General features: G+C 36.9%; 1 protein-coding gene across 13 annotated transcripts in view; it reads right to left on the reverse strand.

Moving 5' to 3' along the window:
- Mbd5 (methyl-CpG binding domain protein 5) overlaps positions 1 to 15479 on the reverse strand; it is a 377887-nt gene that overhangs the window by 37807 nt on the left and 324601 nt on the right. For 12 of the 13 annotated variants that reach the window (XM_085834930.1, XM_029474046.2, XM_085834925.1 and 9 more), the window contains 2 exons: positions 5731 to 6747; positions 4009 to 4220 (listed from right to left, as the gene is read on the reverse strand). In XM_085834930.1, coding sequence (XP_085691056.1) covers positions 4009 to 4220; positions 5731 to 6747 — 1229 coding nt within the window. The remainder of the gene's footprint in view (positions 1 to 4008; positions 4221 to 5730; positions 6748 to 15479) is intronic. The other variant, XM_029474049.2, reaches the window with a different exon arrangement.

The raw sequence follows: 15479 nt of genomic DNA on the forward strand, positions 1-15479 counted from the left end.
AGAGAGAGCAAAGGAGAGAGAGGGAAAGAGAGAGAGAGAGAGAGAGAGAGAGAGAGAGAGAGAGAGAGAGAGAGAGAGAGAGAGAGAGAGAGAACGAGAGAGAGAGAGAAGAGAAAAATGTAAAGACCTTAAAAATATTATAATTTAAAGATTCACCAAAAGATAAACAAGGAAGTACAAAGAACAAGAATAAAAATGAAAGGAAAAAAATCATTCTGTATAGAAAACCTCACACATTGACTGTATTTTTATATTTGGGTAAATTTTTTTTTAGTTGAAGTAGTTCAACAGATCTTTTAAACTTATCATTGCCAAATGTTTTCTAGAAAAATTAAACTTGAGGTAGTTGGACACAAGGTGTTTCCATGTGTTTGCTCAATGGTCTTACAGGCACTTGAAACTTAAGATTGATAACTAATTTAACTAAGTTAAATAAAGATAAGATAAAGTAAATTCCTTTTCTAACAATGAATTACTTTGATATGACATTACACATGCTAACTTTTATTTATATTTATTTTGTGTATACAATGTGTGTGGGCACACATGTCATGGTGCATGTGTGGAGATCAGAGGACAATTTTCTGGAGCTATTTTTTTCTTCTCACCTTTATGTGACCTGGGGGTTGAATTCAGGTTGCCAGGCTTGTGAGAAAAGAGCCTTTATCCTGTTATGGTTTGTACATGCTTAGCCCAGGAAGTGGCACTATTAGAAGGTGTGGCCCTGTCGGAGCAGGTGTGGCCTTGTTGGAGTAGGTATGTCACTGTGGGTGTGGGCTTTAAGACCCTCATCCTAGCTGCCTGGAAGCAAGTACTCTGCTAGCAGCCTTCAGATGAAGATGTAGAACTCTCTGCATCTCCTGCACCATGCTTGCCTGGATGCTGCCATGTTCCTCCAGTGAAGATAATGGACTGAACCTCTGAACCTGTAAGCCAGCCCCAATTAAATGTTGTCCTTATGGAGTTGCCTTGGTCATGGTATCTGTTTCATAGCAGTAAAACCCTAACTAAGACACCCTCTTAGTCATCTCACTAACCAGACAGGATATTTGTTGAAGTCTTTAGACTGGGTATTAATTCCTACTCTTCGTTCTTATCAGACCATTTCCCGAGATGCATCCTCATGCTGCCAGAAAGGACAATGGTTGTCTATAGAGTGACTATCAGTTAGGAAAAGGCAAGGGGAAGGGATGTCTATATAGGAAGCATTAATGAAGTTTGGAAAAAAATTTTGTGGCTTCTCTAATTTTGCAAACACTGTATAAGAAATACTGTGACAGATTTTAGGTCTAATATAATCATTAGTTATCAATCTTAATTTCTACTCATCTCTGGCCAATAGACCACTCCCCTCTGGTCTCTACTTACTTTCTTACTAAACCAGCACCTAGGATCAAATGGCACATCACCCACTCTTTTGCTACTACCCCTCCCCTTGTCTGGACTTGCCAAATAAAATCTAAACCTTAGATCATTTTAAATTCTGGTTTTGTCTACATCCACAGGAAGGTAAAGTATTTTATGAATAGATATTTATGTTTTCCAACCTGGCCTGTTGCTGCTCCTTCAGTCCTGTGGCCTTCCAGTCAGGAATCATTTTCCCCACAACACTCTTTCTGTACTTCTTCAAGATGATTGCCATATCATTTCCTACCCTATTCTTGGTAGATAGCCCTACTTACCAGAGAAAATGAAGCTCGTGGTAAGATCTGTCACACTCCGGCAGTTCTTGATCCTTTTTTTTTTTTTAAAGATTTATTTATTTATTATATGTAAGTACACTGTAGCTGTCTTCAGACACTCCAGAAGAGCGCGCCAGATCTCATTACAGATGGTTGTGAGCCACCATGTGGTTGCTGGGATTTGAACTCTGGACCTTCGGAAGAGCAGTCGGGTGCTCTTACCCACTGAGCCATCTCACCAGCCCAGTTCTTGATCCTTAATAGCTTATATTTCTCATAAGTTATGCTTTGCTTACATTTTGTCCAGTTTTCCATCTGCTCTATGGAAGAAAGCTCTGTACTTCCCTTTCTTCATATTTACATTCATGTACTTTTTTGGCTCTTTATGTTTAGCATATGATATGTTCATGCCTCCCTACCTAGAAGGTCACTGCTCAACCCAGTGTACCCTCTGGAGCATTAACCCAGGCCTCCTGCTCTTCACAGTGTCAGTTTGGTTTTTGAAGCAATACCTCATTTTACAAGTCTCAATGTTCCATTTGTCATTCTGACCATTGCAATATGACCCTGCTTCTACCACTTCCCCAAACTGTATTCTCCTGGAGTTACTCTCATGTCCTAACAGCACAGCGAGCTGGCTGCAGGCTTTAGCTTGCTTTCTGGATGCTGTAGGTATGCACATCTTCCATTATGAATTAATTTATTACATATGTGTGGATATTTCATTCTAGGTGAAAGATGTGTTCATCACCATTCTTTACTAAACCAACACTTCTCTGTCTTACTCTATCTTACTTCCTTTCTCAGAAGAAAGAAAGAAGGGCTGTAGAGCACCCTGGCAGACCCTTAAACTATTAAAGCATGTAGCAATATCTAGTTTCTCTTCTCCATCCCTCCCTCCCTTTCCTTTCACGGTATGAGGAAATATACTGCACCACTCTTCTGCTAATACTATGGTGTTAGGATTTCGTAGTCTTGGAGGTCTCAGCATATTTGAGCGAATAAGACTACCTAATCTTTTAAGCTTATAGATAGATGGATATAATGTAATAAAATTATTTTCTGATTCATCAATACCTTAGAGCCTCTTAATTTCTGACTCATGTTGTAATGAATGCTCTGCTATGTGCTCTTCTATTCACATGTGAAGATGTCTCGTAAGTCAAACATATGTGAATTAAATGTCTGGGCTAGAGAACAGATATGTGTTTAGACACACATATACACATATATACAAATATGCTTAAGAACTTGATAAACTACCAAATTATCTTCCAAAAGAAATGAGCGAGGCTGGATATATAGCTCAGTGGTAGAGCATTTCCACAGCTTGTACACGGCCTCACTTAGGTTTGAACTCTATCAAAAAGAACAAAAAAGCTAATAAAGCTTAACCAGAATCCATATGGAGCAACAATAAAATCAAAGTGCTGACTCCTTTATACCTTTACCAGCAGTGCATGCCATCAATGGGGAATACACAGTAATGGACATATTGGTTATTCTTTTCATGGTATATTAATAATTAATATTTCATTTCCTGTGAACTCTCTGTTTATAATTATTCATTATTTTCTAGTCAAGTATCCTTTCCTTCTTGATTTATAGGAAGTACATTAATATGAAGGGTGTCCATATATGGCATGCATTATGTATATATTTCCTGACATTTGATACTTCTATAACTTTGATCATATAGAAATTAATATTTTTGTATTAGTTACATATTTTTCTTTTAACCTAATGGTTTTATATCTTGCTTAACTAGCTTCCTCTGTTTTATTATTTATAGTCTGTGGTGGTGCATGTCTGTAAGTCCAGCATAAGGGAGTCTGAGGAAGAGGGTGCAAATTCAAGACTTGGACTACATAGTGAGCCCCCCTTTTGTTTGTTTTTTTAAAGTGTTACATCTTTAAAAAAATATTGTATATTTCTTTTTTACACTCATATAACATAACTCTTTCTATATAATCTTTAGCATATTAGTCACCTTTGTAGAAGTAGTTGACCATGTGGCCTAAATCAGGAGGAGAGGGTAGTGGAAGCTAACATGGAAGAAAGTGTATATTAATTATGAGAGTAATGTGTACACAAGGCACAAAAGGGCATAAGAGGGTAACACTATTAGTTTTCACTCACAATTCCAAAAAGACTACTGCCTTATACAAAATAAAATTATTTTTTCAGAAAGGACTGGAATGTTTAACAATAGTCAATATTAAGAAATAACTGTCAATAGGCTCTAAAGGGTACTTTTTCATTCCTTCTCTATTTCAATAGAACCAGACATTGTTTCCAGCTAAAGTCATGTGTGGAAGGAAAGTACCTGGAAGTTCTGAAACAGACAAGCCATGGGGTTATTGTTAGCTGGGCAAGGGACTGTGGGTTGTCCTTGGAAGGCCTGGAGATTCTGGTGTCCCTGGAGAAGGTGTTGCTGCGGCTGCTGATTTGGAGGAAACATCTGATTGCTGTTTAGCAGCGACTGTAGATGAGTCAGTTGATGGTTATTCAATGAATTGTTTATGGATGGTATATCACCTACAGTTTTGAAAAACATAAAATATAAGTAAACGTGCTTCTTCAGAGAACTAACTTATGGTTGTCTTTGCACCTGATAATTTCTGAAACAAAAACTGAAAGCTCAGCTTCATGGGAAAATTGGTCTTTTTTTTTTTTTATCAGCCTTACTTAGTTGTAAGTAAAGAATAGCTTTAGCATTTAGTTTTATCTGTAAGGTCAGCCTTTTATTTTATACTACATAAAAATTGCTTAGTCATTAATGTTAAACTTCAGAGTTAAGTGTCCCTATGTTTATTTTTATTAGAACACCTACAATTAAAGGTTGAAAATTTTCCTTAGCAATTACTTAGCAGTAAATAGTTGAGCAGATGATGATAAAGAGTGGGTATGATATAGTCTCATTTATAAAAAAAACAATCAGCTTTAAGTCATAATCATCAATAAATGCCACCAATTAAATTAAATGCTTATTTTTGAAATACTCATTTTGTTGCTCAGTTAAATGTTAGTCAGCTAAAATTAAAACTGTAAACCCAACAATACAAAAGAATTCACTGCTACAGCTGTTATGAAGAGTTTTAAATCAATGATGTCAATGGATAGCATTAGTAACTGATACATAGTTAAAATTTAGAATTGTCTTAAGTTGTTTAAATTCTTTTGGGAACAATTTTGTAACCTGAGCCTGTATGTTTATTATGATTTTTTTTTTGGCTAACTATATTTTAGGTCTAGACAAAACTAATAGCACTGCAGTATAATTATAAAAGTTTCCATAAAGTAATGCACATAATTAGCTCTGCAGCGCATCAAGATGCTCTTGACAACACCATGTACTCTTGCTTCTATTTCTGGGTTTCGCGGGCACTTCCTATCTATCCTTCTCCCTGGTGTTACCTGCACCCACCATTATAAGTACTTGACATTATTTTCAACTTTTTCCTGATAAGCTGACCTATACAGAGGACTGTATTTATGGACAAATCCATTATTATAAAAATGATAATTCTGAGGAAACCTAGTATTATTTAGAGGGACATTTTCCTTTGTCTTGGGGGAAACCCCAGCTTGGGGTATTTTGATTTCTGGCCTTTTTAGTTTTGCTTCTCAGGGTTCACCTGGAAGTACTTCCTCCAATTGTCCCCACCCTAGTGCAGCTGCTCATACCAACCCTGTGATGCCACACCAACTAAAGTAGAAATGAAGGCTCTTTACAGGATGCAGACTGTACTTGGCTGAAGGGACTGGTAGGTAGGTTAGGTTCAGGTGGCATCAGAGTTAGAAGATAAGAGGAAGCAGATTACAATGGTATTTAGTAATGCTAGAATCAGAAAAGGAAAAAGCCATTTTTGATGTTTGTTTAGCTATAGTTTTGTGTGGGTGTTGTTATATTTAATTACTTAAATAAACTGTGACATAATGAAGACATTTTAAAAAAAATAGTGTGACAAAATGTAGTTTTAAAAAGGAGAATAGAGAATTAGAAAAACGTTTCTTAAAAAAAAATTTGTGAAAAAATTGAACTTACCAAGCAGACCTGTCCCCAGTAGAGGGTTAAGTAGCTGTGGCACCACAGAGTTACTGTTGAGTTTAGCTGGACCAGGTGGATTCCCAGCATTATTAGATATATTCAGCAATGTTTCTGCCATTGACACCACTGCTGTCCCACCAAGTGTTGAGACAGTCAGTGCTGCCACTGCTGATGATGTAGTGGTTGTGGTAGTGGTTGCCTGGGAGGAGGTTGCTATGGAAACCTCTGGATGAATAGCGGTGTTGGCCGATGCCGAGTTCAGGACACCTCCCAACAGCTGGGGATTCAAGGCCATTAATCCTGAGGCCCCAGTGACAGCTGGGAGGAGCAGGGGGTTAAAAGTAGTGTCACTGCCTGCTAAAGGGTTTCCCAGGGGGCTGCCTAAAAGGGTATCAGCTCGGCTGTTGTCTGACTGATTGCTTGGCAAACGGTCTGGTGGGGCTGTCATCTGTGTTAATAAGGGTAAAGGGGTATTTTGCTGTTGCAAAAGATCTGAGATGGTCAGATTGAAAGACGGCAGGGGAAGCATGGCAGCTGCTTGGGCTTGGTTCTGAAGCAGGGCTGCTAAGAGCTGAAAGTGAACAGGCTGTAATACCTGCCCATCCACATCACCGGAGAGAAAAGCTAAAGCAGCGTTTACATTCGGGTTGAGAAAACCTAAAGGGTGGAGGTTGATCTCAGACTTGCCTTCTCCTGCTGAAGGCTGGAGGATATTTAATAGATTCTGGTTTAGGAGATGCTGTTGATTCACTGGCAAAGAGATAGGTAGAGAACTGAGGAGGCTGGGGTTCAAGGGGTGTGGAAGATGGTTGTTTGAAGTGCTGTTGGATGGAAAATGAAGGGCATGCTCTTGGCCAACAAAAGGAAAGTCACTCCCAATGGGCAGCTGACTCTGCAGTGGGTTTCCAGCTGCGGTGGTGACTATGACACCATCTTGGAGAACAGATGTTGTCTTTGTGATGGCAGGGTGGTTGCTGCCAGCTATAGCTATGGAGGACGGCAGGCTTGAACCACCTACAATGAGAAAACAGAAACAGTTATTAGTTATGGACAGTTAGCAACATTACCCATAAAGCTTCCAGAGATACATTTCAGGTTGTTCTACTTACTTGACTGTAAAGAGATTAATTGTAACACAGATGATTTGACATCTGGTAATGGAACTTAAATTTGAAAACTAGTGTCTGACAACATTTGCTGAATAGCAAAGAGGTTTCTGTGCATAGCTCCACAAAGTGAAGATGGGCAAGGGTGGTAGAGTTAATCCACTCAGTTTGGTATGTTAAAAAAAAAAGAAAAGCTTCATTTCTTTCCCCCAAATTATACCTTTTGGTATACCTGTTTGTCTTATTTATAAGATTAGTAGTTTCTCTTAATGAACAAAACACATTTTCTTAAAACTATAATATACATGAAAACATAAATCAGCTAATAAAAGGTACCCAGTTAATAGAAAATATCAAATAACATTTTATTATATAGCTTTCTGGTCTTCTACACCAGTATGTATATATGAATTCAGGTACAGTCAGTCAGCCTCTCTCTCTCTCTCTCTCTCTCTCTCTCTCTCTCTCTCTCTCACACACACACACACACACACACAACCATGCATTTTGGAAACAAAACAATTATGCTATAATTTTGTAGCTTTTCATTTATCAATTTACTGTGAGCACTTTTCCCTGTGAATTTATATATACTGAATCATTTTAGTAGTTTCACGTATTACGACTTGGTAACCTAACCACCCTAAGACAATGATTGTTTTTTTGCAACACTTTGAAAATAATTGTTGGTGACACTTCAGTAAATATTCTTATTAATGTATCTTTTTAATTACCCACTTTTTTTGTTTTTTAAAGACAGGGTATCACTGTGTAGCCCTGGCTGACCTGGGACTCTTTATGCAGAACAAACTGGCTTGGAACTCATGGTCTTTGTCTCCCAAATGCTGGTACTAGGGTGTAAGCCACCACACTGGGCCACTCAAGTATCATCTAAGGATAAATTCTTGGACATGGAATCCCAGAGTCACAAAGCTTTCCACATGTATTGCCAAACTGTGCTCAAACGAAATAGAGGAATACACACCAAGTTTAAATTCCTTTAAGCTGTATAATAGTGCATATCTCTCACCAACACATTATCGCTATTCTTGACAGTGAAAAAGATAATAATTAACAATCTGTTGTTCTGATAGTATAAAAAGACGCTGCACTTAAATGCCCTGACATTAGACTAATATCCTTCCAAAATAGCACCCATATTCTTAAAACCCATAATAAATGTTAAACTTAAGATAACTTTATATTTAAAACATTTTAGTTGATGTATAATTACTATTATAATAATTATTAGTGGTTCTCAACCCAGGCTACACAACAGAATTACCTAGGGAAATGAAATAAAAATACAAAACAACAAAACTAAAGCTAGTATCTGGGCCCTAACGCAGACCAGCTGAAAATTCATCTCTAAGAGAACCACCTGGGGTATAATTGTCTTTAAAATCAACTCTGCTGATCCCCGTGCATATAGGGAAGGCAAGATAGGAAAGGTAAATCTAAATCTAAAAGCAACCCCTACCTCTGCTCTGCCTGACAACTTTTTTTTTTTTTTTCTTTTTTGAGCGGGGCAGATGATAGGTGGATAAAAGGTCTTCTTTCCATTAAGATATTGTTTTATATAGTACATTCATTGGACAAATGTTTTGTTTTCAACTATTTCACACATATATATGGTACTACTGTCACCAAAAATCTAAAGGAATTGAAAGTCATTTCTGTTGTGATGTGCCATCAGAATAACCTCATGTTACAATGTAAGCAACATTTTCCCCAAATATACAGAAATGTTTTCATAACTGTGGAATAGTAAAAATACAATATTGTTTTCATCAAATGGAATAATGTAAAAAAATTTTAATGTATATACTTTTTGGTTATATTTTAAAACTAAAACTATGTAGTATGTGAAGTGACCATATTTATTAAGCCACACTGATAAAGTTCAGCATTCATATTTTGATTTCTGTCATCACATATAAGCTCAGTGGTGAGCATTTTCTCAGATACCTTGCTACTGATTTGTGTGCACGGGTGCAGCATGCGTGCATGTGCATGCGGGTGTGTATGTAACAGGTGGTTAAACCTAAAGCCTCAAGTCCTAGAACTATACCACTGAGTTTTGTTATTTTTAAATAGGGTTTTTTTTTTCAAGTTGCCCAGATGGCCTCGAGTTTGTGATCCTCCTGCCTCAGCTCCATGACTACGAGGATTCTAGTTACATACCACCATACCTGGCTACTACTGAATTTTTCCTAAGGAAGTTTATTCCAAAGTGTTCATATAAAAAGTTTCATCATTGTGATGCTTGCTATGAGAATCAGAGATAGGTAAGGAGAGCTGGCCAGTTGGAAAGTCCATACACACTGCCATTATTCTTGGCATCGGCAGGATGGTGGTGGGGCAGCAATAGTGGCAAATCAAACCAGTACTGCCGACACCGCCTTTCAGAGTGATGCCAGTATAACGGTTTCTGTTTTCCCATCTGTCATAGTCTGATCTTTTAAAAAAAAGCTCTCAGTGTTTTATTTAAAGGCTGAGATTAAAAAGAAGGCTTTTTGAACATATATAAATATTTATGAAATATTATCATGAAATAATGACATGTTCACAAAGGTTAGAGTTAGAAGACATACAGAATGCTGAAGTAGGCATGTGGTATACAACTCTTTAAATATTAATTTGAATTTTTTTTCACAAAGCAATCAACACCTTAAATATTTCATTGGCTCCCCAAATTGCTATTTCCATACATACAATTCATCATTTGCATCTGGAGTCCGTGTGTTAGGTGAGCCAGTGAGTCTTATTTACTGGGACTCACTGTCACTGTCAAGTTTCTACCTGCTAAATTATAATGACAAGCTTAAATGTGGAGCTCACCATTCTTCTGACCCCATGCAGAGTATATTTCCAAAATATTTAGCATATATGTAGCAAGGCTTTGTAGATGGGTTTCCTTAGAGATTTTTTTTTATTACTTTAATTTGCCACTGAGAAGCATCCATATTTATGATTCAAGAAGTAGCCATTTGGGGATAACACTGTTTTAAAAGCTCTCCATCTAAATATTCTTGAGAAATTATAATAAAACACAGTCAGTATGAGTGTTTTTACCCTGACAATGAGAAAGGACAAATCCAAGCAGGATGCAGATCCAGACACACATGTAAATACAAATATATATTTTAATACAAATATATATTTTAATCTTCTCCAATTTCTAACAATTCAGTTCAACAAACAGGTACATTCTGCTGGAGAACAGGATTGAAATAGTGGTAAAGGTTTAAAAACCTTGCCATCCCCCCCACCCCCCAAATTCAGAGTTTAGGCAAAGTGGTAAATGCAGAAATCTGTATTCTTCCCCCATCTCGAATATAGGTAGGATTTTTAAATGTCTTTTTATGTATTAGCCAGGATGATGAGACTGCAATATGCTAAGGCTGGAACATCTATATAGACGTCTGCAACAAGGGGACAATTACAAAACTGGTGGTGTCTGAGAAAACTGCACAAACAAGAAAACTACAGTTTGATCAGGCATCTGAGGGATGTAAACAAGATAAAAAGTGCTTCAATGCAGAAGGTGATTCTTTTCCCTTAAATAAGAAAGTAAGGCAGATGATGGGGACTATGTCCTGAGTTTCACAAATACAGAAATATCTGAAATATGTGTATGGCTTTTATAGACCCTGACTCCCTCAGCCCATGGTTAAGCCTGCCAGTTTACACGAGCAGTAAATACATTTGAATAAATATTTTAAACCATTGAAATAGTATCATTTGTTCTCTCTCTCTGTATTTCAAAGACATCACAGTCATGACATGTGCTTGGATTAAAAAAACTGTTGGTTGGTATAATGAATCTACAGAGGCCCTAATATTTGTACTCATTTCCATAAGGGAGGTAACAATGTAGACATGAAGGTGAAAACTGACTTTCCAACTTACTGATCCAGTGCCAGGAGATGGAGACATCAGAAAGGAGGTGGCTTGAAGATGACAGATTACTTTAGAATGCTCTCAAGTTTCTCAAGAATTTAAGTTACCTCACAGCAGGAGACATTTACTTCAAAGGACAGTTGTAAGGTTATTCATTTATGTATGGAGTTACTCAAAGAGAAATCTGAATTTGCATGAATTTTTATATTAGGTTTCTATTTTGTATAGGAATTTTGAACCGTTATACAGAAAATGTGGTACATTTACACAATGGAGTACTACTCAGCTATTAAAAAGAATGAATTTATGAAATTCCTAGGCAAATGGATGGACCTGGAGGGCATCATCCTGAGTGAGGTAACCCAATCACAAAAGAACTCACATGATATGTACTCACTGATAAGTGGATATTAGCCCAGAAACTTAGAATACCCAAGATACAAGATACAATTTGCAAAACACATGAAACTCAAGAAGAACGAAGACCAAAATGTGGACACTTTGCCCCTTCTTAGAATTGGGAACAAAATTCATGGAAGGAATTACAGAGACAAAGTTTGGAGCTGAGATGAAAGGATGGACCATCTTGAGACTGCCATACCCGGGGATCCATCCCATAATCAGCCTCCAAACGCTGACAGCATTGCATACACTCGCAAGATTTTGCTGAAAGGACCCAGCTATCTCTCGTAAAGCTATGCCGGACCTTGCAAACACAGAAGTGGATGCTCACAGTCAGCTATTGGATGAATCACAGGGCCCCCAATGGAGGAGGTAGAGAAAGTACCCAAGGAGCTACAGGGGTCTGCAACCCTATAGGTGGAACAACCTTATGAACTAACCAGTACCCCGGAGCTCGTGTCTCTAGCTGCATATGAATCAGAAGATGGCCTAGTCGGCCATCAGTGGAAAGAGAGGCCCATTGGTCGTGCAAACTTTATATGCCTCAGTACAGGGGAATGCCAGGGCCAAGAAGTGGGAGTGGGTGGGTAGGGGAGGGGGGGAGGGTATGGGGGACTTTTGGGATAGCATTGGAAATGTAAATGAAGAAAATACCTAAATTTTTTTTTATTGAAACTGATAGCAAAACTAGGGTAATCATACTACAGTTACAAAACTTCGGTCTTAGCATCATTTATGCTTCAGCTATGTAAGTATAGGCTCAGGCATCTGTTTTAGAAATCCATTCTTGCTTTAAGTCTTAAGAACAGAAGAAAAGTTTGAGACATTCAAAAACTATTGCACTAATTCATTAAAAGGATCAGGCCTGGAAAATGAATTGTTTCCAAAAATAAAGTCTTTTTGGTGAAAGTAAAAATAAAATGTAAACAGGCATTATTTTATGAACCTATTTCAGAGTTCTGCATAAGAAACTTTCTTGAACTGTGTAAAGAAAGTGTTAGTTAAAATAGTTCTTTTCCATAGCCAAGATGTTTGGTACTTAATTAATAGTAGGGAAAGGAGGTTTTTTTTTTTTTTTTTAAAGATGAAATATCATCAAACATATAGAAATAATTACATAGGCATCTGGGAATTTGGAAGAAGTTAGCCAGTTTCAGTCATTTACTTAGTAAGGATATATAAGATTATTTTGTGCCAACCACTATGAAGTGACAATTTCTTTTCCTGGTCCTGTTGTTTTAAAGGAGTAGAAAGGGAAAGCCATTCAAATTAAAGGGGTCCCAGATTCCTAGCCTAGACCTACAGAGGCAGGCAGGCTAATGTGGTGAGGGAATGAACATGCTAATCTGCTGCGTGCTGCACATAAACCATACACACACACAACTCATGTGCTCATGAATTTAGTGTGTTTATACAAATAGCCTAAAATATTTGAGGGATTTACAAAAAGATATTTCTTATTATTAAATTCTTTTTTATTATTATTAAATTCTTAAGATGTGTAATTTCTTTTAGTTTTAGAATTGCTTTTGCCTCTTCAGTTTTATCTCCCTGGTTACCAAGACTCCTTGAGAGCAGCTCATATTGTGATCATCTTTTATATGTTTGCCTCTTAAATATTATTACTTTTGTTAGAAAGTACATGTCAAAAAGCCCATACCATGCAGATCAATGAAATGTTTAAAAAATGTCACTAACTAGTTTGATTCACTTAACTCTAATTTTGAATGAGTATTATTTAGTGCTAACAACTTTTCTAAACAGAAATCGCCACATATTGCTTTTATATCCATGCAACTCAAGAGCTTAAGAAAAATATGAAACTTATGAAAAATAAGTGTAATGAAAAATACCCCTTTACTGTTTGACCTTTATCATTTGCTTTACTAACTGTACTTTTATTGTAAACAGGTCAAAAGTAATCCTTAATAAAAATAAATCCTTCTAGAGATAAAATATGCTCTATGAGTTTAATAAATATATTTTTATTTCTCAGTCCCACTGAAATATGAAAAAGTGTCTTCTACATTTAAAGGACTGTTTTTTAAATGATAATAACATAGTGCACTGAAAGATAACTTTTATAAGAAGTCTAAGTATTCCAGTAAAACTTGATTGATATTTTCAAGCCTTAGTAACAGACAGATTAATGTGCATTTAGAAAAACGCGCCAACTTCACCCTTCTGATTTGGATCCTAACACAGATTCTTGATATTCCAAGCTAAGCAGTAGGGATACAGAGGAAGGGACCTGTAGCTATTTTATTTTTCATAAGAGAGAAAGGGACCTCAGACAAAAGTACAGAGGATGGAGAATGGGGAAGAAAACAACTGCAAGATCTTAGCAAATGTTCTTACTCTGTAATAGATGCTGCAGAAGAGAAGGTGGGCAGGCAGAAAGAAATGTAGCTTAAATTTTAGGATGTTAGGGACACCAGTCTCCAGATGTGATCAAATGAATTCAGAAAAAGCAAAAATGTGTGTGATTCTAGTCTCTTTCTCTTCTGGTGCTGGGGTTGGAACCAGGACTACATGCATGCTATGCTGCAGTTCTACCCTGAGCTACATCCCCATCCTGCACCAATACACAGAACCTCTTAGACTTTAAAAAATTTGGGAAATGTCAGATTGGCTAAGTAACAAAGTTCATGTGTTTTTAGGTAAACAGGATATTTGTGTGATGGCAAGACCTGAAAACGGAGGTTACATGTCTTGTTGGGGTTTGTTTTTTTGAATATGTGTAAGTTAAAAATGCATCACTAAATACCAACTAGAAGTTTCATTTCAAGAGGATATACTGAATTTTTAATATAGTCAACTTCCTATCTTATATCCTATTTTATCTGCAACTATAAAATTACAGTGCCTAGTTTATTACAGGTGCTCAATAAACACTGCATTATTTGATGAATATTCTAAAACAATTGTGTCATGGCAATGAGCTACAAAAGTCAACTTATAATGCTCCAACTAGTATTTTATTTTGACAAGTGAAATGCAACATTTGGAGAACACTGTAGTGCTATTTTTGAACAGTCTTTCTGATAGCTTGTGCATATAAGTGCTAGTGGGTGCTACAATCACTCCAGTGTGTCATGATTGTGATTAAACATTGATGTGGAAAGTGGAGGTATGCTGGAATGAGGCTGAAAATATCAGACTAGTTTTTTTTTTTAAACTTTCATTTGCTATACATTAAAATGCTTAGTAGACTGTCAAGCCAGCAATCTAAAAAAACTGTGTGCGTGTGAGAACATGCCATGGTGGCTATAAGCTGGGAGGACAGTTTACAAGAGTGGGTGCTCTCCTCCCACCATGTGGGCCTGGGTCTCTAAGGCTGTCACACTTGGCAGCAAGCACGTTTATCTGTGGAGCCATCTGGCCGGCTCTAGGGAGTTTCTTATTGTGTGAAGAAACTGAAAAGTGTTTCTTTAGGACGGGGTCTCTGGGCTGCTCCATCACTGAGGCACAGTCTACAGAGTTGGGCTGCCAATGAGCCCCAGACCATGGTATAGGATGAATGCTCACACCTGTGCCCATGGGTGCATCTCTCTGGAGCACTTCTAAATTTTGGAGTCTTTCAGCAGCTCTTTTGGATTACTATTTTTGGTTTAGCTTTTTGGTTGTAAAGGGTGAGCTGTTACTTTGAATTCTAAAGATAATAAAAAACTAATTTTTACTCTTTGATTGGCTTGCACTGATACTGTTATATTCATAGGAAGTAAGAGTTTTATTATTTTGAATTATTTAGGACTACATGAATGTGGAAATGAAATCTACTTCGACAGAGATACATTTTAGCATTGTTTTTCATTAAGTCAGTTTTTTTTTTTTTTGGTAGGGTTGATATTACTTCCTAGTATCTGGATACTTTTTGAACCAACTTAAATATTTTTGGACCAGATTTTAGTAAATAATAGCTTAGGTATCTTCTAGGGAACTGGAAGAATTGGTGGTTGTGTAAGAGTGCTTAATATGTTACAATGGAATAAAGTCTTCCAACTAGTATACTAGAACAATTTATTTCTTTAAAGGTACAAAATAGATCACTGAATCAGCAAACATCATACCACTGAGTTTTGTTATCACTCTTGATTACATAGACTTAATGTCTGAAGTAAAAACATATTTTAACTCCTCTTGTATACAAGATAACATTAAACCTATGATATGTAAACGGAACAAGTGGTGTGACCCTGATATGAGGAGACCTTCTGAAGGACTGAGACATTGCCTATAGTGAAAACATCTCATCAATAAAAAAGTATTCATTTTGCCGGACATTAACTAAGGAATAGATTTTCAAGCAGTTTGTTGTCTGGTTAAATAACAAGA

This window comes from Mus caroli, unplaced genomic scaffold (assembly GCF_978045245.1).
Source record: "Mus caroli unplaced genomic scaffold, Mus_caroli_1 scaffold_2, whole genome shotgun sequence".
Classification (NCBI taxonomy): Eukaryota; Metazoa; Chordata; class Mammalia; order Rodentia; family Muridae; genus Mus; species Mus caroli.